Source organism: Phyllostomus hastatus, unplaced genomic scaffold, assembly GCF_019186645.2.
Source record: "Phyllostomus hastatus isolate PE091 unplaced genomic scaffold, TTU_PhHast_1.1 phas_scaffold_12, whole genome shotgun sequence".
Lineage (NCBI taxonomy): Eukaryota > Metazoa > Chordata > Mammalia > Chiroptera > Phyllostomidae > Phyllostomus > Phyllostomus hastatus.
This window is the reverse complement of record NW_025334007.1, coordinates 16,440,680-16,463,511: the sequence shown is the minus strand read 5'-3', so window position 1 is coordinate 16,463,511 and position 22,832 is coordinate 16,440,680. Positions and strand designations below refer to the sequence as shown.

Genomic DNA, 22,832 nt, shown 5'->3' with positions numbered 1-22,832 from the left:
GAATATTATTTTCATTTCTACTCGATGTCCTGTCTTTTTGCCTTTTGAATGACTCCTGCAGGACAGTGAATGAGCTGAAAATAAAGATGCATGAAACTCAATATATTTAGAGCACGAATGTTAAATTTAGGCCATGGGGAATTTGTTACTGTTTTTTTAAGTATGGTTATTAGTATTTACAGTTGTTTGTGATCAATTGGCAGCTGCAGCATTTTAAAAACAATGAAATAGAACAAATCAAGAAGGAAGAGAAGAAGAAGTCTGAGGCAGAATTAGCGAAGTTCTGGAACGATGTTGAGAGAGCTTGTCAAGCAAAATCGGAAGCCCTCCTTTCTCGGGAAAAGATGTCCCTTGAGAGGATTCGAAAGCACCAGGAGGTAACATTTTAAAGTCATTTACTGGGTGGCTCTTTCCTGCAGCCATTAGTAGATTGACTTCAAGTCCAGGAGACAGATGGGGCATTTGCTGGAACCATCGGCGGCACAAGGCTCTAGACGAGCAGTAGGGACTGGGGTCCTGAGCAAGCAGAAGGCTTGTCCTGGAAAACAATATGCAGACTTCCTTCTCCCGAGGCTGCTGGGAGGAAAACTGGGTGCGAGTGTGCGTGTCAGGAGTGTGAGCGACTCGCGCGCTAAATAAGCGGCAGACGTGAGGGTTCGGGAGCGAGGGTTCGGGAGCAGCGTGGAGGAGAGGCCCAGAGGCGTGCGCTGGCTGCTGGGGTAAAGGGAGGGCTGCGCCCTGTTCCAGCGGCCCTGCTGAGGTGGGAAGCCTGGAACTGAAGTAGACCCACCCAGGTGCTTCCGGATGGTGGTTCTGCTGTAGCTCTTGGGAGGATTTGGAGGGTTCGCCAGGGCAGAAGGAGTCATGTTGGGGGAGTGGAGCTTTATAGAGCTGAGTTTACTTGGTTTGAGAAAGGCTGCCTATTTAGTTGAAGATACTGGGGTCCGGCTCGATGGGGAAGGGAACCAGAACAGAGGGTGCATGGCTGTTACCTAGGGGAGAAGGGAGGGCTGTGTGGCAGTTCCTTTCAGAGGCCTGAGGGAGTAGGTCTGGGGAGACTGATGGGTGGAAGGATAAGGGTGGACCAGGAGGACAGAGTGGCAGGGTGAGGTTTTAGGTGAGGCTGGACACCAAATGCAGTGTGCTTCCTTTGGAGCAAAGGCTAAGGGCCCTGGAGGAGAGGAGCCCCGGGCTGCAAGCGTCAGCCGTGTGGCCACTTGATCTTGCCGCCCAGGAAAGTGGCGGGACAGGAGTGGAGAGGTTGAGGAGTGGTGGGGAACGTATGTGGGCTGGAGGGACTGGATCTGCTCCTTTAGGAAAATTAGTTTCTTTCTTAAGGGTGTGTCAGAGCAGACTAAATTCGGGGCATCGTTTCCTGTGTACAGCCAGAACTACTGATACCAGGGGATGGTGGAAGTAAGAGGCTTCCTCCCGGTGTCAGCTCTTGCTTGGAGCTTCTCAGTGAGGCCCAGGCTTCTCAGTTGGTATTGGTGATTGTACCCCCCCACGATTTGATATAGCATGTCTGGGAATTGGGCTCATTTTAGCTATAAAAGTAAATGTTGGAATCACTGGCCGTTGAGATGATTGGATTGTGTGTAGACTAACACCTCCATCTTCAAGACAGGTGACTGACTAGATCAGATCCACCTGATAGTTAACAACCCGAGTCCCCATTCAGTTAGCGGGTCCTCTGAAGGCTCTGGAGCAGGCCGCCATCCTCGCAAAAGGCACCACGCCTTTACTCCGCCACCTGGAATGTCCTTCCCCTCTTCTCCCTGATAGAACTGCCCTGTCCTTCAGACTTGCAGCTTGAATGCCACCTCCTGGTGACACCTTCCCTGACTCCCACTGATGGAGCCATTTGGGCCTCATTCCTGCCGTGGGGACTGGGGATTCTGGTTGTGAAATCATCACATCGTAGAGTGATTGTTTCCCCCTTAGTAAATTGTGAATTTTTTAAAAGATGAGGGGACTGTATCTGCTCATCTTTTTATATCCAGCTCCCAGTGTGCTTTTTAAAAAGATTTTATTTTATTTTTAGAGGGGAAGGGAGGGAGAAAGAGAGGGAGAGAAACATCAAATGGTTGCCTCTCACACGCCCCCAACTGGGGACCCAGCCCGCAACCCAGGCACATGCCCCGACTGGGAATGGCACCTGCAACCTTTTGGGTTGCAAGCTCATGCTCAGTCCACTGAACTACACCAGCCAGGGCCCAGTGTGCTTTTTGACATGCTGTTCAGTGAGTCCTTGCTCAAGGAGCACACAGATGGAAGCGTGGCCTATTCATTCAGGGGTTCGTACGAACTTGCTAATACCGAGTGAGAATTACCTGTGAGTTGAAACTCTTGGACAACTACTGAACGGTGGGGATTCTATTTTGTTAAGTTATATTGCTGACTGCATGTTGTTTCTTTTCTCTTTTTTTCTGAAGAACTTATAAAAATTTTAAGTAAATGTCTGAGAGATGTCAATGAAGTAGAATAATTACACCAGGGATGTTAGAAATACAGGGTAATGTTGCTTAACCGTCATTAGGGGAGGGGATACATTTTTGTGTAACTAGAACAAGCAAAATGCATATCTCGAAGTGAAACCCCTTGAAAGTGAAATTGTTACTCCGAATGTCTGCACTTTGATTGTTTTCTGGAATTTAGGAAGCAGTCTATTAGTTCAAATCAGTTTTGTTTTCTTTAGCTTGCTTGCTAAAAATGAATGCTTTCCTGTACAGATGGAAACAAAAGAAATTTACGCTCAACGGCAGCTTCTACTAAAAGATATAGATTTGCTAAGAGGCAGAGAAGCTGACCTGAAGCAAAGAATTGAAGCTTTTGACTTGTAAGTAATACGCTTTCATTTTGGATATTGAGAATCTATGAGATTAAAAAGAACCACATATGTCTAAGTATCCTTAGGTTCATTGCCAAGGAGAGTTCTTGGTTGCAAAGGTGCTGTCACCTAGTTTTGAAAGGCCCAAGTTTTGAAATATTAGACATTGGGATGAAAAGCAGAATGAGACACCATCATCAGGCTACAGTAAAACCAGGCAAATAATTTGAAGCAGCTAGTAATGGTTTAACAACTCCTGTTGCACATTTACGTTCAGTCTTTCAGATCCAATGGTTGCGTGAGCATAAAGTAACTGAATTTCAGATACATTCACCTGCTCTGCTGTCAAAGGAAATATGGTGGCTCCGACCTGACTTCTGCTGCTGGGTGGAACTATGTCCTGTGATGTGTGTGTACTTTCTCTAAGTGATTACAAATGGTTCATTCTTCACATCTCACCTGGGATTAATAGCAAGCTCACCAGTCTATAGTTTTTGGAGTAAGCTTTCTTTCCCGTTAGGTTCTGCTATTAATTGACACTCACAGATACTCTTATTCCATTAAAGAATTTGTCTCCATCTTCACGAATGTTTTTATCTCACTTATATGGGCTCAACTCATTTGATTTCTCCTCTCTGCCTACCTTACTCTGTTTTTGGCAGTACTGAAGTGGCAAATTGATCATGAAAGAGAAAGGGAAAGTAACAAAATTCAGGTGGAGAATGCTCACGATTATTATCACTTTATCTCCACTTGCCCTAATTCTTCCTTCTAAGCACATAAGCAAATAAATGTAGTTTACTGCTCCTTTGCTTTACCGATTAGCCAGCAGAGGGAGCTAACACATGGAACTTTTTTTACCCTCTGCTTGGAATAGTCCGAGTTCCCTAGCACTTCTCAAGGCCCGATGGTACCCGTGAACCTGATTCCCAGTCTCTGGAACTGATGTGTGGTTGACTAAAGGTCTCACTTTAGTGAGACCGTCCCATTCTTCAGTATTTGGAAGTTCTGGTGGATCCATCTAACTTTTGCTCTCTCTTCCAGCACTCTTTTCAATATTCAGTCACTAGATTATTAAATGCCAAAACCAAATCTATCTTTCATACCTATGGGCTAATCAACTAAATCTCATGGAAACAGTGTTACAGAAGAAACAAGCCCTAAAGTACACTCACTTTGGTTTGTAGCTTTGTAACTTAATAACATGATTCTTTCACCTCTGAATTGATCATGGCCATGTATCACCTGTCATGGTTTTTTAAGCGTGAAGCACTTTGGTCCTGACAATTTCACACCCCCTCCAGCCTGGTGCCACCGCATAGCTCCACGTGCCACTTCAGACCTATCATGTAAGAGGTCAGTTCATCAAATAGACTTCTGGCTCTGTTCGCTTACTTCCCAGGGGTGACAGTCACTTAACAGTCTTAGTCTGTGGAGCTAAAACCCCATGCTATTTTTTCCCCTAAGGCTTTACTTCAGGTACCGTAGTTTTGTAATTTGCTTTTTATATGTTTGCTAATTTCAGGGCCCAGAGGCTACAAGAAGAAAAAAATAAAAGCGTGAGTGATGCACTTAGGAGACGGGAACTGAATATAAAGAGTATGGAGGAGACCTATGAGCAGAAGCTCAAGAACGAGATTCTCAAGTAACTGTTTGGCATTTCTAAAGAACTGATGTGTTTGAATTAAGTTGGTGGAAACATAGCAACACTGATGAAGTAGATAAAACTAATACGTTATGGTGAAAATTAGTATGTAGAAGAATACAGGTTTCCATTGATAGTCACGCTTTTCCCATGAGTGTTTGAGTTAGGATAGTTCTAGAAAGATACAGTACACAGAACAGCATCCTCTGTTTGTTCTCACCCATAGCCCCTGGAACAGGTGTTGAGGATTCTCTTTAATTTTTTTTTTTAAAGATTTTATTTATTTATTTTTAGGGAGGGAAGGGAGGGGGAGAGTGAGGGGGGGGAGAGAGAGAGAGAGAGAGACTGAGAGAGAGAGAGAGAGAGAGAAACATCAGTGTGCGGTTGCTGGGGGTTATGGCCTGCAACCCAAGAATGTACCCTGGCTGGGAATCGAACCTGGGACACTTTGGTTCCCAGCCCGTGCTCAATCCACTGAGCTACGCCAGCCAGGGCTATTCTCTTTAATTTTTAGGGCACCCTGTGATGTGCTGAGCTTGCACTGCTGATATGTGATACAGTTGGAGTTGTCACTTTTAGTTCTCTTCCTCTACCCTACTTGTACTACTACTACAATGGGGGTAGCTATCAATTCAGACTGTTTTATCTAGTGGTTCTAGTGTTTGTCAGCAAACATGTGCCTTGTAGTCCTTCAGAATTCTGCAAAGCCAGAATCAAAAGAAACATACTAAAATTAACTATATTAAGCAAAAAAAAAAATGATACAGGTAAAGGAAAATACGGGTAGCTGTGGTTTCTATGGTCTGAGTTTTATTGTGCTTCAGTGACTAATATCTTAGTGCAGAGACATTAAGCCAGTGTGGTAGCTTTTCTCTCTAGTGCTTAGTATACTGTCTGGCACATAGTAAGTGTTCAGTTTAATATTTGTTGAGTTAAGTGAATTCTTGATAAAGAGATGATTCACCTGAGGTGCTATTTCTTAATCATTGGCCTCTTTTTTACTGCCTGGCCCATAATTTATCATTGATATTCTGTTACATAGTACTGGCAAGGGTTTCTTGAGGTCATAAAGAATTCTAATGAAACAAAATATGGTACCCTTCCCTGTATCAGTTTTGAAATGATGGGTGTTATCTCTACATATTTTATGTCACCTCTTCCAATATAACAGCAAACACTTCAGCATCTGTAGTTTAACTTTTAGGGACAAATGAATAAGTGTGTATGTTTTGTTTACATCACCATGGAGACTGTTGCCTGGCTGGCTCATCCTTTGTGACTCAGGCACGTGTCAGGGGCCAGAAGACCTTCACCACAAGAGACATCTCTTTTCCTTTCTCCCATCTCTGAACCCAGGTCGGCTGGTAACAGATGGCGGAGATAAGTCAAAGGGCTTGACTGTGCCTTCTGGGGTCTCTGGCAGGGGCGTGAAGGTGCTGGCACTTGACTGTCCATACTGTGCTCAGCCCCTGAGGCAAACGGTCTTTGGGGGGGTGGGGACAAGGCAGGTTGGTTGGAAGTGACCGACTCCTTATCTTTTGGGGTTCAGGGTCAGATGTATACAGTGTAAAGTTCACTTCATTTGTGTTTTTGTGTCCGTTTAGACCACTCTGTTGTTCTCAGTAACCTCACAATAACATGAGTTTGGGGATTCGTTTTACAGGTTTGCCGCAGGCTTTTGCTGGACCCTGTAATGTATGGCCATGTTGAGTGCCCTTCGGCGCCCAGGTGCCATAGCTCAGCTCACACGTGGATAGGGATCTGTCCAGGAAAGTGACAAGAAACTAACCTCCATTCATTCTGATTCTCAGGTATCAACTAGAGCTGAAGGACGACTACATCACCAGAACTAACAGGCTGATCGAAGAGGAAAGAAAGAATAAAGGTGGTTCTTGGGGAAGGGGAGCTGGGTTTTCGTTTCTGATATAGGTTATTAGCTCCCTCATTTGGGGCCCTTCAACATTTTAAAGATATACAAGGCTCACACTTCATTATTAGTACAAAATTGCACATTTTTGTCCTTTTAATTTTACACAACTTAAAAAGTCGCCATTGTCTCTCACTACGGTTTTGCAACCTTCATGTTTAACCTTTTGCATATTCACAAAGGTCAGTGATGTACGGGCAGGGTTTTATTCAACTTTATATATTTTTTTAAAATAAAAGTAACAAGTCAGAAATGACCCTTAAACTGAGAGGAAGTAGGGTACACAGGATATTTCCCCCCATCTGCCTCCCTCCCTCCCCTTTGGCAAGCATCAGCTTGTGATCTCTCTCTGGGGGTCTGGTTTGGTTTGGTTTTGCTTATTCATTTGGTTTTTTTAGATTCCACATATAAACTAAATCATAAGGTATTTGTCTTTCTCTGTGACTTATTTCATTTACTAAAATACCTTCTAGGTCCACCCAGGTATTCAGCAAATTGTCTTTTTTTATAATGTTTTTTAAAATTTTATTTATTTATTTTTAGAGAGGGAAGGGAGGGAGATAGAGAGGGAGAGAGAAACATCAATGTGCGGTTGCTGGGGGTTATGGCCTGCAACCCAGGCATGTGCCCTGGCTGGAAATAGAACCTGGGACACTTTGGTTCCCAGCCCGCGCTCAATCCACTGAGCTACGCCAGCCAGGGCTAGCAAATTGTCTTTTGATGATATGTCTACACAAACTTGTATTAGATGAAGTGAAAGTGACAAAGTCGTGACTATAAATTTGTAGGACAAGTCTTTGTCTTTAAGGAAACTCACATCTTTTGGCATGTGGTGTGACTGGTTAGTGTGTGTAGCAGAAGGAGGCTCACCACATATGTGACTGTTATAACTGACTTCTCATCACCTGTTGGGCAACAGAGCTTGTTTATTGCTTGTCCTGCTGGTTTTTTTTGGATTCTCATGTCTCCTATTTCAGATTATGAAATAATGGTCATTGGGTCTGATATATTGGCCATAAATTCTTCAATGAGTTTTATATTCCCTGGGAAAACATGATGTTTAATTGGTTGGTTCTCTCTTTCAGAAAAAGCCATACGTTTGCAAGAGGAGCTCACAGCTGTTAATTTGAAGAAGGAAGAACTCAGTCATTCTGCAAATCATGTGAAAGAACTTCAGGTAATTGTTAAGCCTGTGGATTTTTTGCAGTCAACGTTAGGCAATACATGACATTTTAGTTTCAGTCATTATTTATCTTCTCAATGTGTTTGGCCTGTGTATTATGACTAAGAAGGTGATGGCCCACCTTGGTTCTTCATTTCAATCTTAGTCTGCTGGGGAGGCAGAGAGAGAGTGCATCCTAGGGGCCTGGAGTCTTGCTCGGATGCCCTGTCTCCCTTACGGCTTGTGCGCCTGCAGGCACGGTCCTTAAACATCGGGGTATTGCCCACCTGCCATGGGTGTTCAGGGACTTCAGCGAGCTGACTCAGGTGCCTGCCCCATGGCAGGTGGCCGGTACACCTTAGTTTCTACCACAGCCTCTTCTTCCTTCCCATCAGCAATAGCTGAAAAGTCCTGTCATTACACCAGGCTCTTATCATTTAAAACAAAACAAGATGCATTTTCCATGTGCCACTGTTACTTTATTTCTGTTCATTCTGGTGTGCTATCTGAAGGACAGACCTGTTAACTTTAGGTACTTAAATATATTCTGTATAAAAAATGTATTTCTGTGGCTGTAATGACCTATTTGAGAACTTCGTGGGCTTTTTTTGCAAACTTGAGAGGTGCAAAGAAAAGGAGAGCTCCCACAGCAGGTTTGTGATGGCTCCCCCTTCCATACTTAAAAGCGTGTATTGCTAGTCTTCGACAGCCGTTGGAACCTTAGTTGCATGTGGAAAAAGGGTGATAATCTTAATCAGAAGCACTTGCTTTGTAGGGCAGGGTTCTACATACGTACAAAGTTGGGTAAAGGTTCCCTGCCCCAACTCTTGGGCAAAAGATGACTTACATTGTTGTCAAGTGAAGTGACCTTAATTCAGTTGTGCCACCCCGCCCTAAAGCAGTCTTCTGGCTTTTGTGTAAGTAGTACTGTAAAGGCACTGGTTCGGAGACAAGCTTTGCTTTCTTCAATTCCAGCTTGAGGTTGAGTCTCTCAGAGCCCAGTGTTTGGCAATAACAAAACAAAACCACCTGCTGAATGAGAAGGTGAAAGAAATGAGTGACTATTCACTTCTAAAAGATGAGAAAGAAGAGCTTCAGGAGGAGAATAAAGTACTGAAACAGCAAATGCAGGAGAGCAGAAATGAAAACCTGAGTCTCTTAAACCGTATGTTTTTTCCCTGATTTTCATGTTTTTTAACTCATGCTAACTTATTATTATAAAACCACTCAGGGAGGCTTCCACTGGGAAAATTTTATAAAATTAACATTCTTGATTTGAAGTTACTTCCTTTTTGCTTGCTATTGCATAATTAATAGTGTCACTAAGAAGAAATCTTTTTAAACTGTACAAATCTCCCTCTCTGGATTGCGCTGGCATCCCCTCAATCTCTGCCGCTCGAGTCTGGCCAGTAGGGGCCCCCTCAGCACAGGGAAGGAGGGATGAGAGTCAGGTCAAGTTTGTTATTATGTCCTCACTGCAACCCTCTCCGCCGGCTCCTCCGTCCTCGTGTAAAGTGGCTCTGGGTTGGCCTTGTGCCTCTCAGCTAGGCAAGGTCCCAGTGCCTGCAGCTGGCCTGTCACCAGCGCTATGTGCCTGCGCCAGCTCACTCTCTCCAGTTTTGGGAATTCGTCCCTCCCTGATCCTCTAGGCCCAAGGATGGTAAGAGTATGGCCCCGTTAGTAGCCCAGGGAACGCAGCCATCCTTTGTTGCTCCCCTACGTGAGCCACCCTTTATTAGCGGGTCCTCCCGTGACTGAAATGGGGGAACTCCATCTGCTTTGTGCCTGGGCCCGGAATGCCGGGGACAGATGCACAGGTTGGGTTGGACCTCGGGGTAGCCATCAACTGTTTTTGATGGAGGGCACCTTCTACAGCTTCTCTGTGTGGTAGTGGAAAGTGGCAGTCTTTCAAGTTAATTTGAGGATTTAAAAGAATTTTTACTTGGAGTAGGACTAGGAGGAATAGTGAAGTTTGCATCTGCATGCATTCCATTCTTCTGAAGTTTGTGGGTCAGGATTGCTCTTAGTCCATTTAATAGGATTAATATATTAATTATATGCATGCAAAGAAAAGAAATAGCCATTTAAAATCTCTTTAGATGCTTTTGCTAAGTTAAATGAGAAAACCTATGGTTGGTAATCACCAGGCTGTTTTACCTTCTTAGGCATAGCTCAGCCATCTCCTGAGCTGCTAAGCTTTCAGAAGGAATTGAAGAAGGCAAAAGCTGCCATCCTGTTGGGGCACAAGGAGTTCGAAACCCACAAGGAAGCTCTGCAGAAGCAGCTGCAAAGTGAGGTGAGTACTGCTCTCTGCTGGGCCAGGCGTTAGGCTGCTCACTCTGTGTACGTGTAAAATGGGGCATGTGTCAGACCGGTGTAAAGCAGATCGATTTCAACACCAAAAACTACTCACCTAATATGGAAGGGTATCTGTCCTGGCCAAGACAATGAGTGCATGATTATGTGATTCTATATTCATAATAGTAATAAAACCCAGGGGAAAGCAAATGCACATGCACGTAATATTGGCCAGTCCTGATGGTGCCCACTGGTGGTGTCTCTCGATTCTCACCCTGTGACTTACACATACTGGACACTGTCTTTCTGGTGCCTGCCCCATGCCCTGCAGTAGCTGTTCTTTGAGATGAGTCAGAAGGGAGGTGGGGAATTTGTGTGTGTGTTCTATCACCGTTGTCTAGGGAACTGCACATTACAGGTATAAAGCTGCTCAGAACTGGTGAGAGAGAATAAGCCCCATAAGAGAATGGTTCCTTTTGAAGTGCACTGGGGTTTCATTTTGTTCGTTTCGTTCTTTGATTGGACTGATTTCTTTTTTTTTTTTTAATCTTTTATTTATTTATTTATTTATTTATTTATTTATTTATTTATTTATTTATTTATTTTTAGAGAGGGAAGGGAGGGAAATAGAGAGAGAGAGAAACACCAATGTGCGGTTGCTGGGGGTTCTGGCCTGCAACCCAGGCATGTGCCCTGGCTGGGAATCGAACCTGGGACACTTGGGTTCCCAGCCCGCGCTCAATCCACTGAGCTATGCCAGCCAGGGCTTGACTGATTTCTTTTCCTTCTCTAAATCTTTGCAGATTGAGCATTCTACGAAGCTGAAGGCCCAGATACTGGAGTACGAAGCCTCTGTAAAGAGACTAACTGTGCAGGTGGAAGATTTAAAGAGGCAGCTGAAACAAACGGAGACAGGTTAGAGACATTTTTAACCTATGAGTGTGTATGTGTATGTGTAAAACTTGGGGCGTATGTGGAAATATAATGATCGTTACTCATCGAATTTTTAGTCATTCTCATAGCAGGGGGAAAGCCATAGAAATATATCATCTTAGAAGTGAAACTGTCCGTTCTGAAATTCCAGGAATACCACCAACTGGGTCATCCGCTAACGTGGTTTACTTTTACAGGTGTCCCGTGGCTTGCAAGAGCCTCATACCCCTAATAGGAAAGGTGTGTTGGTGACACAGAAGTCCCCAAGTTCATCATGGACCTAGGCTTTTCTTTGATATTTGTTACCCCGATAATATCAATTCTGACTCCCCAGTGTTTACATGTTTCTTGGGAGATGAGTAAACATACGGGAGAAGCAGGGTGGCTCATGTCATGTCAGCATACGTCAGGTTGATTATGTGTAATGTTTCTGGTTTTGCACCGTGATTTTGGCGTTAGTTGATTGATGGTGGGCACATTTCACTTCTGTGGGCCTCAGTTTCCTCACGTGTAGTGGGGGTAAGAATACCTACCGTGCCATGGTGAAGCAGCTGAAGAGATGGGTACCCGTCGGGCGCCCAGGACACACCAGACCCTCAGAATGGTCACTGCTGTCATGTTATTACATGCCTTCACTGAGGAGGAGGCATGTCAGCCGCCCCTTGCCACTTCATCAGATGTGTACTGAAGCTTAGGTACCTTCTTCCACCGAAAGGAGCTCAGAGGAATTTCTGCGTGTTAGCATTTGAACCGGTTTCCCGTGCTGCCTGAATCTGAGCGGTCCTCAGTTCCCATTTGCACTCTTTCCTCACCGGTCCTTGTTCCTGTCTCCCGCACCAGTTCTATTTTTATCTCTTGACCCAGTTCTTCTCCTTCCTGTTCCTTAGTTTCTCTCAGCAGTTCCGTTTGCCAAACTGCCCACAGCTGAAATCCCAGTGATCTCGAGTCGTGAAAAACAGTTTGAGGATGGGGTCTTTTCAAACACGTGCATCATCCTGCAGGCGCTGTGGGAGAGGAGTGTGCATGCGCACTGGCTTTGCCTTAGCGGGTCGTAGCATCTGGACGCCTTGCTACCTGGGTGACCCCGCCTCAGCCCCCATCTGTAATATGGGAGGAGTGGGAGTTCTTAGCCCACGACCTTGCCTTGACCGCAGGTCCTCATCCCCGTATCCGAAACTTGCCCTACAATGGATTTTGTCACCGCTCTGGGCGTTATGGGGCAGCATCCTTTAGTGAAACATGCTTACAGTCAGGTGTGAACATCCATGCTGGCTAGAATAAATACACATTATAAATGGGTTTACATCAGTTCAGGTCAAGTTTATCAGCCAAACGAGTTCAGGTCCTGTGAGGTTTTGTGATCAAATAAATTATGAATACGTTTTTGGTTCTCAGAGATTTCAGGATTTCAAGATTGTATATCACAGATTTTGAAATAATATGCTTGCCCTGGCTAGCGTAGCTCAGTGGATTGAGTGCGGGCTGCAAACCAAAGTGTTGCAGGTTCGATTCCCAGTCTCAGGGCACATGCCTGGGTTGCAAGCCATGGGCCCCAGCAACCGCACATTGATGTTTCTCTCTCTCTCTCTTTCTCCTTCCCTTCCCTCTCTAAAAAAATAAATAAATAAAATCTTAAAAAAAAAAAGAAATAATATCATGCTTTAAGAAAGAAGGCCTAAAAAAAAAGAAGACCCATAAAGCTGTAGCTGGTATATAAAAGCTCTCAGTAAATGCTACTAAATAATTATTAGCATTATTGTGGCTGCAGAAATGATTTAATGTGCATACTTGTTCTTATTATTACCTTTTCATTTTTCCAAAAAAAAAGTCTCAAGCGTATTTGAAGTGTACTGTCCGCTCACTTGTCGCCTTCTCTCTGTGTACCCCGCAGTCCTGGAGAATGAGGTGTACCGCAGTATGAAGCCGCTTCTGGTCAGCGGATCCATGCTGTCTCCCAGTGGCAGGATAAGCGAGGATTTCTTGAAAAATCTTCTCAACCAGGAACAGCCGACGGCAGACGCGGCTCCACCAAGAATCACAAATTATCCCAGTGCAAGCACGGATGGTAGCTCCCCCGAGTCTGACCTCGAGTTCGTAGCCAACACCAAGGCCAGGATGAGAGGGCTGGAGCGTGAGGCCGAGTGCCTCGAGAAAGCTTTCCGAGATTACTGTCAAAGAGTTCGTCACTGGCCCTCGTCGGGAAGCCCGCTAGCGGCCCAGAGCCCACCTCCCCTGCAGGGGCGAGGTACTCCCAAGGGCGCCATGTTAAGTTCCTCGGAGAGGCGTGTCTTTTCAGAGGAAGGAGCCGTGCCCAGGCAGCCTGCAGTGGGCGAGACAGAAGCGCGGATGGGCGCGACAGCCTCCCGGCTGCGCAGAGGCGCCGGCAGGCGCTTCTCCGCCACTGCCCTTGAGAGAGCTCAACGGACCCTTGACGCCGAAATGCACCTGGAAGGTAAGCTTCTGCAGAAAGGCTTGCAGGGTGCTCTGGACTTGGACGGTCCTCGGTGGACCGCTTATCTGAGTGACAGCTAGCCCTAGAAGGCAGGAAGGAGCCTAGGAAACCTCTAGCCTGAGCAGTTGCATCCTCGCTGCCCCTATGATTGCCTGCTGACCAGCAGTGTCGGTCCTATGGCACAGGGCTGGTGTGGGAGGCAATGGGACAGAGCGGCAAGTTCCAGCATTTCGCTTGGTACGCAGAGGTGTTCAGAGAGTGCCAATCAGTGGCTCTCCTTTCCTGCCGATTACTTGTATACGTTTTATTGTAATCACCGCGGTTTCACTTGGGTGCTTGAAGCGTCAGTGCCGTGGGTGATTTATGCATCACGCTCAGCTGTGAAATGGCAGTAGAGTTTCTTTTCAACCTAATAGAACTCCTTAGAAACCACATAGCCTTTTTCCCCAGGTAATTTGTAACATTCTTGTCCTGATTGCTTGTGCCCCTTAGGTCTGCGTCGATCCCAAGGTGCTGCTTCCAGTCCGAGGCCTGAAAGAATGCTGCAGCCTTCACCCGCTGAGTCTAGACACAGCCTTTCCATACATTCACTTTCCAGCCCTCTGGAGCAGGAGGCCGGGTGAGTCCCGTGCTGGTCGGCCTCAGCCAGGCCTGGTCAGCTGCACAGCAGCTCAGCCTCGGCCTGCCTGGGTTTTTCGGGTGATGCGCAAGACCTTGTGGCGGCACAGAATTTGCAGTCAGGCCGTAAGATGATGTGTTGTGTTTTAGAACCATCTGAATGACCTGGGGGGAAAATCCTTTTAGCAATTAAGTGATTTTTTCTTGTTTGCTAAGTCTGGTATATAGAATATGCACTCTGATATCAGTAAGCATCTTCATCGTGACATGAATAGATCAGTTCGTAAAGGCAAAAAAGCAACACACGAAATCTGCAAAGGCAAGTAACTTCAGTACATTTATTTTTAAACTTGGAGGTGTTCCACACATCGTTTAAAATTATTTAAAAATTATGATGGCATATTATTATGTCCAAACAAACAGAATCCTAATCTGTCTACGGAGACAAATTCTGAAGTGGTAGTGGGTCGTCGGGTCTGATTGCTGAAGCAGGATGGAGTGAGTGGCTGTGTTTGGGAGTTCGGCGGTGGGTCACCCAGGCCGGGATTCGAGTCACATGTGGGACTTAACGTGTGTGTGTGTGTGTGCATGTACATATATGCACATATACATATGCGTGTACACACACACACACATTTTATACTACTCTCTCTTGTGATACGATAAAGCCAGGAAAGAGACAGGACACACATGGTACTTAGGGCACTTTGGTGCCATGGTGTTTACAGATTGCATCTTCAGCTGGCTCATGCTGATGGTGTGCAGAATATTTTTAAAAATGTTCTGTGGCTCTTGAAGAAACAGACTCCTAGGAGCAGCACTGAGAGTGCAGCAGTCCTCTTTGCGCACAACAGTGGGGCCTGCCGCCCGGGGTCGGGTGGCCCTGAGGAGCCCTGAGCTCATGCGCCGTTGCTTAGCGTGCTGCTGGGTGCGCATGGAGCGCCCGTGCCGGCGGCCCTCGTTCTCAGGGCGCGCGGGTACTTCCTGAAGTGTCTTGTCGAGTCACAAAAGCATTTGCACCATCCTGTGCTCTTGGGTCTTACGTTACTACAGCTTCACACTCACGAATTTTGTTCTTCCAACCCAGTGTGTATCAAAGACAAACTGAACCCCGAGACAGATCTGAATTCTCAAATCCGGACAGGCAGTCTTTGAACGATAATGAGGAATTTGAGTCATCTTTTGAATGTAAGTTCAAATATAAGTACCGGTTGTTGTAAGATGAAAATGTAGAAAGCTTAGTTTTGGTGAAACATATCCATTGTTATAAAAAAAAGCAGTTACAAATTAGAACATTTGTATTTTGTGATAACACCATAAATACAGATATATATAGCCTCATTTTTATATCACAAAGGTTTTCAGGGGGTACATTTGAGTTCCATTTTTTTTAAAGATTTTATTTATTTATTTTTAGAGAGGGAAGGGAGGGAGAAAGAGAGAGAGAGAGAGAGAAACATCAGTGTGCGGTTGCTGGGGGCTGTGGCCTGCAACCCAGGCATGTGCCCTGGCTGGGAATCGAACCTGCGATGCTTTGGTTCACAGCCCATGCTCAATCCACTGAGCTACGCCAGCCAGGGCTGAGTTCCATTTTTAAGATTTCAGGATAACCAACAATTTCAGAGTTGGAGCTAAGCTCACAGGTGAACCCTTAATTTACTAAGTTTGGGATTGCCTGAGATTTAATGTGAGTGATTCTTTAACTTGCTTTTTCCTTTTTATGAAATAAGACTAGAAGTTATTTTCTTTAAATTGTACAGATTCTGTCGACTGGCTCAGACTTAGAAAACCCATTCTTAGCGGAGGGATGGAGGTGGAAGTGTATCCGCGTCACTGTCTCCAAACTGGCGCCCTGGCTCTGACCCTGCTTTAGATTGTTGTCTGGGAGTCCGCTGCTTACGGATAAAATTGGGGTGTAGAGCCAGTCAAGCTCCCAGGTTCTTTCCGGCCTGTGAAGTCTTTATATTTGTGTATAAATATCATTTCGCCTTGTGAGCCTCAGCACCAACTCCAAAAGTATATTTTGCATAGTTAAATGAGAGGACTTAGTGAAATGTGCAGATTCTTTGCCAGCTACTTGAACAACTTAGTTAACTCCTTGCTATTTAGATGGACTTCAAATGATTATCAGCAAGCTGGGTGAATTCTTCTGGCCCTTTCCTGTTGGGTTCTGAACCTAATTTTGGAAACAAATCTACTTCTTTAAAGTGTAAGAACACTTTGAGAAATGAGCACACTGGCAAGTGGTTGTGCTGCAAGTGTCTTAGAATTGATTCTTTTTTTTTTTTAGATTTTATTCATTTACTTCTTAGAGAGAGGGAAAGAGAGGGAGAAAGAGGGAGAGAAGGATCAATGTGCAAGAGATACATCAATTGGTTGCCTCTCATATGCCCCCAGCTGGGGAACCTGGCCCACAACCCAGGCATGTGCCCTGACTGGGAATCGAACCTGCAGCCCTTGGTCTGCAGGCCGGCACTCAGTCCGCTGAGCCACACCAGCTGGGGCTAGAATTGATTCTGTGAGGAAAGGTCTGGCGTGGTTGCTTTGGCTGAGACTTCCGCACTCTGCAGTGAGTCCCCCCCCACCTTGCACCGCCCTCTCTCGCTGCAGTTGTTCAGGACTCACAGGACTCTTGTTTGTAGCTCGTGTGGATGCCGGGGACATGCCAAGGCGCCTCGACGCGGATGGCGTCCATCCTGCTGGTGACATGCCTCACTTGGACATTCCCATGGCCGCCGCCGCCGCCGCGGCCCCTCTTCCTGCCAGACCCGTCTCCTCTCACTACCCAGGTGAGTTTCCCTCGGCTGTCACCGACAGGCAGCGTGACCACACACTGAGCACCGGCCCGTGCCCTGTAAACTATCTCATGTGTTGCCGGAGGACTTTTTGCAAGCACAGGTTACTCCAGGTCTTGGGGTTGGTTGGGGTGTTGTCATTGTCAGTGACATTTCTGAAGTAACTCCCAATTTGGACATGTAAAGACCGCGCCGAGGAGAAAACTGAAGAACAGGCTTCTCCCTGAGACTTCCTGGGCCAGTGGCTTTGAGTACCTTTTCTTGTCCAAAGTCGGACAGAGCAGTTACCTATTTCCTTAAGACACTTCTACAAAAACATTCCATCTTAGGAAATCATAGTTTAAAATTGAAATAATGGTTAATACCCATATACATCGTCAATGTCATTATAGTATAAGAAATATGAACATACCATTTGTCTGTATTTGCTACCTTCATGTATTAAAAAGTTGGGACAGAGATTAAAATAAAATTTTTAAAAAATAAAATAAGTAAATAAATAAAATCTTTAAAAATAAAAATAACAAAAAGAAGGAAATTAAAAAAAGTTGGGACAGAAAAACCTTTCTATTTCAGTTCTTGGAGAAACTGATGAGGGGAAGTGGTCATCAGACCTGCGTGGCCCACTTCCTCTTCCCTCTTGTCTGCTCCGGAGTGCTCACATCCCTCCCCAATGCGCACGGGCAGGGAGGAAAGCTGTAGCGGGACACCAGAGCTTCATTCTGGTCAGGTCCTTTCCTCCAACCAAATTGTTTAAGCCTCAAACTTGAGAGGAAATTCCTCAAGTAAATCACTGCGTTTTCCCAATGTTTAGGTAGGGCTGCCATCCCCAAAGCCTAAGTATGCAAAGCCTCGTTTTGTAAGTCTTGGTTTGAGTCGACCTACTCAGAAATATGAGGACATATGAGTGAAAGAAGCGAGAGACTTGGAAAGGGTTCATGTTACCGGTTCCGGAGCGGCTCATTCTGGAAAGCACTCATTCACACACTCAGTCGAGACCTTTTTCTGCGCTGGGCCCTTCCCGGAGAGCCGGGCACACGGCAGTGAGCCCGCCGGAGCCCGTGCTTCACGGGGCCTCCGGTGGGGAAGTCGGACAGAGAGCAGGCCGTCCCGGAGGGCCCCCCAGGGCCTAGGTTCTGAGTGGGGCGCTGGCCACCCACAGCTGAATGTGACAGGCAGCCCTTCGGCAGAGACATGGGCAAGAAGGGAATAAAAAGCGTGCCACAGAGCAAGGAGAGCTGGCTGAGGTGAGAGGTGTTCTGCCTGCGAGATGTCATGTAAACTCAGTAATGCCTCTTAAAATTGTTAAATAGTCTGTGGTTACGTTTTGATCATTGAAAAATTCTCTTATGCTTAGCACTTCCCACCTTCACTTGGGTAGAAAGGGAGATGCAAAAAGCCAAAGGCTGGCATCTTCGAGGCGCCCAATGGAAACAGTGCTTTTGTTTGCTCTTACGTCCAAAGAGGGATCTGCGTGTTGTTCTGCAGCTACAAAGTGCAGTCGTGGGCTCCTTAGCAGGAGGGCTAAGTTGTGGGAAACGGGACCTCGGCCGATTTGTCATTGCGCGAACATCCCAGAGAGCGCTTTACACTAACCTAGATGGTGCCGCCTCCTGTGCGCTCATACCTTATAGTGCCGCCTGTTTCTCTTAGAGTACAAGCCTATATACTATGTTAGTGTACAAAACACGACATGTAATAAAGAGCAACGGAAAATGATGCCATGAGGAGATGTAAGCGTGAAGTGTTTCGAGGTGCTGCCCATATAACACGACATGCCATTTTACAGCAAGCTTTTCTTTGTAAGTAGAAAGAGTGCACTCAAAAACATGGGTGAGAAGTGTCTAGTACAGTAAACAAATAGACCAGTGACACAGTGCTTTAGTGTCATCATGGTTATGCACTGTGCAAAACTGTACGCGCCATACTGTTGTACGACCGGCAGCACAGTGGGTTTGCTCACACCAGCATCTCCACAGGCACTGAGTAATGTGCTGCGCTATGACGTCACAGTGGCTACAGCATCACTAGCAGACAGGAGTGTCTCAGCGCCAGTCTTACGGGACTGCCATCATATGTGTGGTCCATCTCTGACCACAATGTCATCATTACCACTGCATGTGTGGGCCTTTGTGACTGCAGTTTTGGTATGTGGCCTATGACTGTATATCGCACATCAAAGAAGTAGCCTTTGTTTTTCTTTATCTTGTAAAATCAGCAACCAAACAGCATTCCTATTTGCGATTGCTATTCCATGCCATTAGGAATCGCCCTTCTTCCACCAGCAAGGAGGAGAGTGCTCTTCTGCCTGTGGAAATGATCCCCTGCCGCCTCTAGTATGTGGACTGCATGACCAGCATCGAGAGACAGAGGAGAGACTGTGTTGCCTCCGTCCTATTAGTCAGTTCCTGCAGGGGACTTAGAATAGGGCAGAGCAAAACGTTTGAAGTTCTCTGGTGAACCTATGAATTCGTCTCTTAGCAGAGCTGAGGGGGAAAAAAGTTTAGCCTAAGAAAAGTTTAGGCCTCTCCAGAGCTGAAACAGAAAAGTCAGCATTATCATCTGTGGGACTGAAATGGCATGAAACCTGTGAGACACAGGGACTTGTGCTGCGAGCTACAGGGAACAGACAAATTACGGGCTTTACTTATTTAAGTAAAGCCCGTAATGACAGACCTAGGACAGACCGATGCACGTGGTGTTGGTGGGCGGGTACGGAATACGGAATACGGTGTGAGTGCAGTGCTGGAGACGCCTACTGGCCCTGTCACCCGGAGGAGGCTGTGAATGGGGGCTCGCCAGGGGGGAGGGCTGTGTGGGAGAGGTGGGCGGAAGGGAGCGCATCAGCTTAGGGGAGAGTGACAGCAAAGGCCCAGCAGGGAGGTACAGTTGTGTTTAGCCAACAGCGAGTCTGCTGGAGTCTGCTGCTAGAGGCGAGGGTTCTGAATGCAAAGTAGGGGGATGCAGGAAGTCAGTTCACAGGGAAAAAGACAGGTGGTCGGAGCCTACAGCGTCGTGGGTTTGGACTCTAGCGGAGCAGAGCCAGCGCACAGAAAACCCACGTCTCCTCTTCAGGAAATGACAGATGCTGACGCAGATGGCTTGCCTGCACGCAGAGGGACCGGTGTCAGGGAGAGCGTTGGCTAGGTTACTTTGGCTGTTCAGGTCAGTGGTGATGAGGACCCTAATGGCAGCGGGAGGAGGAGTTAGCACCTGGAAGCCCTAGTGGCTGAGTGAAAGCAGCACAGGAAGCGCATGATGAAAGGGACAGGAATGATGAGGTATGAAGTTGGTGCCGTGGGACTTCCACGTGTTCATGGCAGGGAACCCGTCAGAAACATGGATGCGCGGCTAGGGAGAGATCGGGACTGGAGAAAAAGATGCGGGAATGACCGGGGCACGGGTGAGAGCTAAAACCCGGGAAGGCATCATCCGGGAGGAAGAGAGTGGCAGTGAGCTGGCTGGGGGATGGTTTTGTAGTGTTCTGGGCAGGGGAGGCTCAGGTGCCTTTGTGGGAGTCAGGACGAGAGTTACAGAACTGCTGTGGCAGTAAATAGGTACTGATGGTAAGTCAGAGTCCTAAGGATAGTGGAAAGATATTATAAGCAAGCGTAGTGGTGGAAATGCAGGGCTTGGGAAGGAGGGAAGAGGGAGGAGGGGGTGAGGAGGATGAGGAAATGTGAAACGGAGGGGAGGACAGGTGAAGTTGTTCATGGTCAGGGTCACTTGTGTTCATCTCAGTAAGGTAAAGGGCGGGTGCCGTGCTAGGCATGGGGCTGGGGGCTGGAAGACCATGAAGGTGCATCAGCGGGCCAACAGCCTCAGCTTAGAATCGAGCAGTCTTCCCAGGTCTCTGCAGGGGCGGCTGTAAACCAGTCCCGGGTTGGTTGGAAAAAGTGATGCTGGGAGCTACTCACTCTTTATTTTCTGTCCCTTCAGGAGTAGATCAGGCACAAACAGGGGAAGACAGCGAAGAAGAAAAAATATGGCAGCTGGTTAAGGAGCAAGAGCAGAGAGAAGAAAGAAGCCACAGCCTGCAGGAAGTGTTACAAAGGGAACGAAGAGAACTAGAAAAACTCAATCAACAACGGGTAATAATTTTAAGTACAGCTGAATTTCCCATGCTGGTTTCTGCATGGCACACCTTCAGTAAGCGCCGTGCTTTCAGGGAAGTGACACCTTTGTGTGTCCCCAAGTCACAGCCGTAGGTAACTTACAGTAAAGAGCCTGCCGTAGGCAGGAGGGCTGCACATGCACGCCTTGGCAGTCCGATAGTAAACGGGAGCTTTTGCAAGCCCGTGTGCGTGCATTCGCCTCTGGTCCTGAAAACACACCCGTGAAGGAGGTGGACTGTGCTTTGCTCTAGATCTTCCCTGTGTAGGTGCGGTTTATAGGTCAGCCAGCTGGGACCATGGGGGCCCCAGGGAAGTGACTGCCGGTCCATGGTGGCTTCCTCAGGCTCCCCCGCCTACCTCCTTCCTGATTCTCTTTGGCTTTCTGTGTCCTGATTGTGGCCTCAGACAGATGGATTAAGCTGGCCACTTCACACGCCAGCTGAATCTTACGTAAATTAATCTTACATGTGGAGGTTTCTTGCTTGAACTCCTGGTTAATTTGGTCCAAAGCACAGGACGCATGTTTGTCCCCCTTTGATGGTAGTAATGATGTCAATAGGAAAAAAAGGAAATAGTCTTTTTTTGTGTTAATTGTTGTTCAAGTACAGTTGTCTCCATTTTCCCGCCACCAATTTGCCCCCACCCTACCCACCCCCAGGAAACAGTTTTCTGACACACAGGTTTTACTTAAAGGAGTTCTTATTACCATGTGTTTTTAAAATGTGTTTCTATATTTCCTATTTCGATGGCCATCTACTTGACAGCGCATGATTGAAGAGTCACTGAAGATTGAAATGGAGAAAGAGTTGGAAGTGAGCATTCAAGACATGAAAGACACACCTGTTTGTGCTGAAAGCCCTTTCGAGAAATACATGAAAATCATCCAGGAGAATCAGGACCAGAAGAAGGACGATAAGGTACTGGTGCTGCGAACTGCTGTGTGGGGAGGGGCACGAGGGCTTCTGTGCTTTATTAGCAAACCTTGGGACAGGAATCCGTCTTCTCCATTGGAGACAGAAAGGTAAACGCAGAGGAAATTCGAAGTTCAAATGGGGCCACTAAGTTTTGTTTTTTTTTTAAGATTACTTATTTTTTTTTAAAGAGAGGGGAAGGGAGGGAGAAAGAGACGGAAAGAAATACCAGTGTGTGGTTGCCTCTCATGTGCCCCCCACCAGGGACCTGGCCCACAACCCAGGCATGTGTCCTGACTGGGAATCGAACCCGTGACCCTTCGGCTTGCAGGCTGGCACTCAATCCTTTGATTCACACCAGCCAGGGCTGAAGGCTTTTAAATATATTACACTCTGGATAATTTTTTTTTTTTTTTGCTTTTGCTTGAGTAAGAGTGAACAGATTTTGATTTGTCGAAGTTTGTAAAGTTGAGATGTGTCTTATTTTCGGAACAAGAATGAAATATAATGAAAGCCCTGTCAGTGAACAATGAATGCATCAGTGCTGTCTGAGACATTCAAATGCTGTATAAATCTGAAACACTGTGGGTACTGAGAATACACACTGGATAGTTTGATGTGCTTGCTAAATTTCATGTTTACAAGTCATGTCGTTTTTTGACTTTTCAATTATATGTATATTTCAGAAAGTTCTTAGAGAAATCAAAGTGTTTAATAAAGTTAATACATGTCTGATTTCAAAAGAATCCTTTCCCCCTCTGCATCAGAGCTCAGTGAAGATTGTCAGAGAAGTTTCACAAGTGGACACGCTTCCATCTACTGACAAAGACGAAAGGTATGGTTTCCCCAACCTAGTGTTCTTGTGAAGCCATTACCATGTTAATGGGTTTGTTGGCCAAGACAGCCCTTCAGATGTTGGAGTCTGCCTGTAAGAAATGGCTGAATCGAGTAATAAATAATAATTATGTTAATAAAATTAACATAAATTTTTGTCTTTTCTCAATTTAGTTTCCCAGCCCTTTCTCATGAAGAACCAGATGACTTTTGGTAACTTCGTGTGCTGGCCAGCCTTTTGCTCATGTAACAAGGAAAGGCCCATGACTTCTCTGTAATAAGGCAGACTGCTCAATAAAACTGTTTGTGCAA

At 46.2% G+C, this 22,832-nt stretch overlaps 1 protein-coding gene across 2 annotated transcripts in view; it reads left to right on the top strand.

Moving 5' to 3' along the window:
• The window catches only part of OFD1 (OFD1 centriole and centriolar satellite protein), a 34,984-nt gene extending 12,152 nt beyond the window's left edge, over window positions 1-22,832 (top strand). For both annotated transcript variants that reach the window (XM_045856022.1, XM_045856023.1), the window contains exons 8-23: window positions 204-377; window positions 2,733-2,839; window positions 4,356-4,475; window positions 6,287-6,360; window positions 7,488-7,579; window positions 8,540-8,729; window positions 9,730-9,860; window positions 10,666-10,777; window positions 12,687-13,247; window positions 13,740-13,866; window positions 14,953-15,053; window positions 16,508-16,654; window positions 20,600-20,751; window positions 21,540-21,692; window positions 22,454-22,521; window positions 22,695-22,832. In XM_045856022.1, the coding sequence (XP_045711978.1) occupies window positions 204-377; window positions 2,733-2,839; window positions 4,356-4,475; window positions 6,287-6,360; window positions 7,488-7,579; window positions 8,540-8,729; window positions 9,730-9,860; window positions 10,666-10,777; window positions 12,687-13,247; window positions 13,740-13,866; window positions 14,953-15,053; window positions 16,508-16,654; window positions 20,600-20,751; window positions 21,540-21,692; window positions 22,454-22,521; window positions 22,695-22,737 (2,352 nt within the window). In that variant the 3' untranslated portion in view covers window positions 22,738-22,832. The remainder of the gene's footprint in view (window positions 1-203; window positions 378-2,732; window positions 2,840-4,355; window positions 4,476-6,286; window positions 6,361-7,487; window positions 7,580-8,539; window positions 8,730-9,729; window positions 9,861-10,665; window positions 10,778-12,686; window positions 13,248-13,739; window positions 13,867-14,952; window positions 15,054-16,507; window positions 16,655-20,599; window positions 20,752-21,539; window positions 21,693-22,453; window positions 22,522-22,694) is intronic.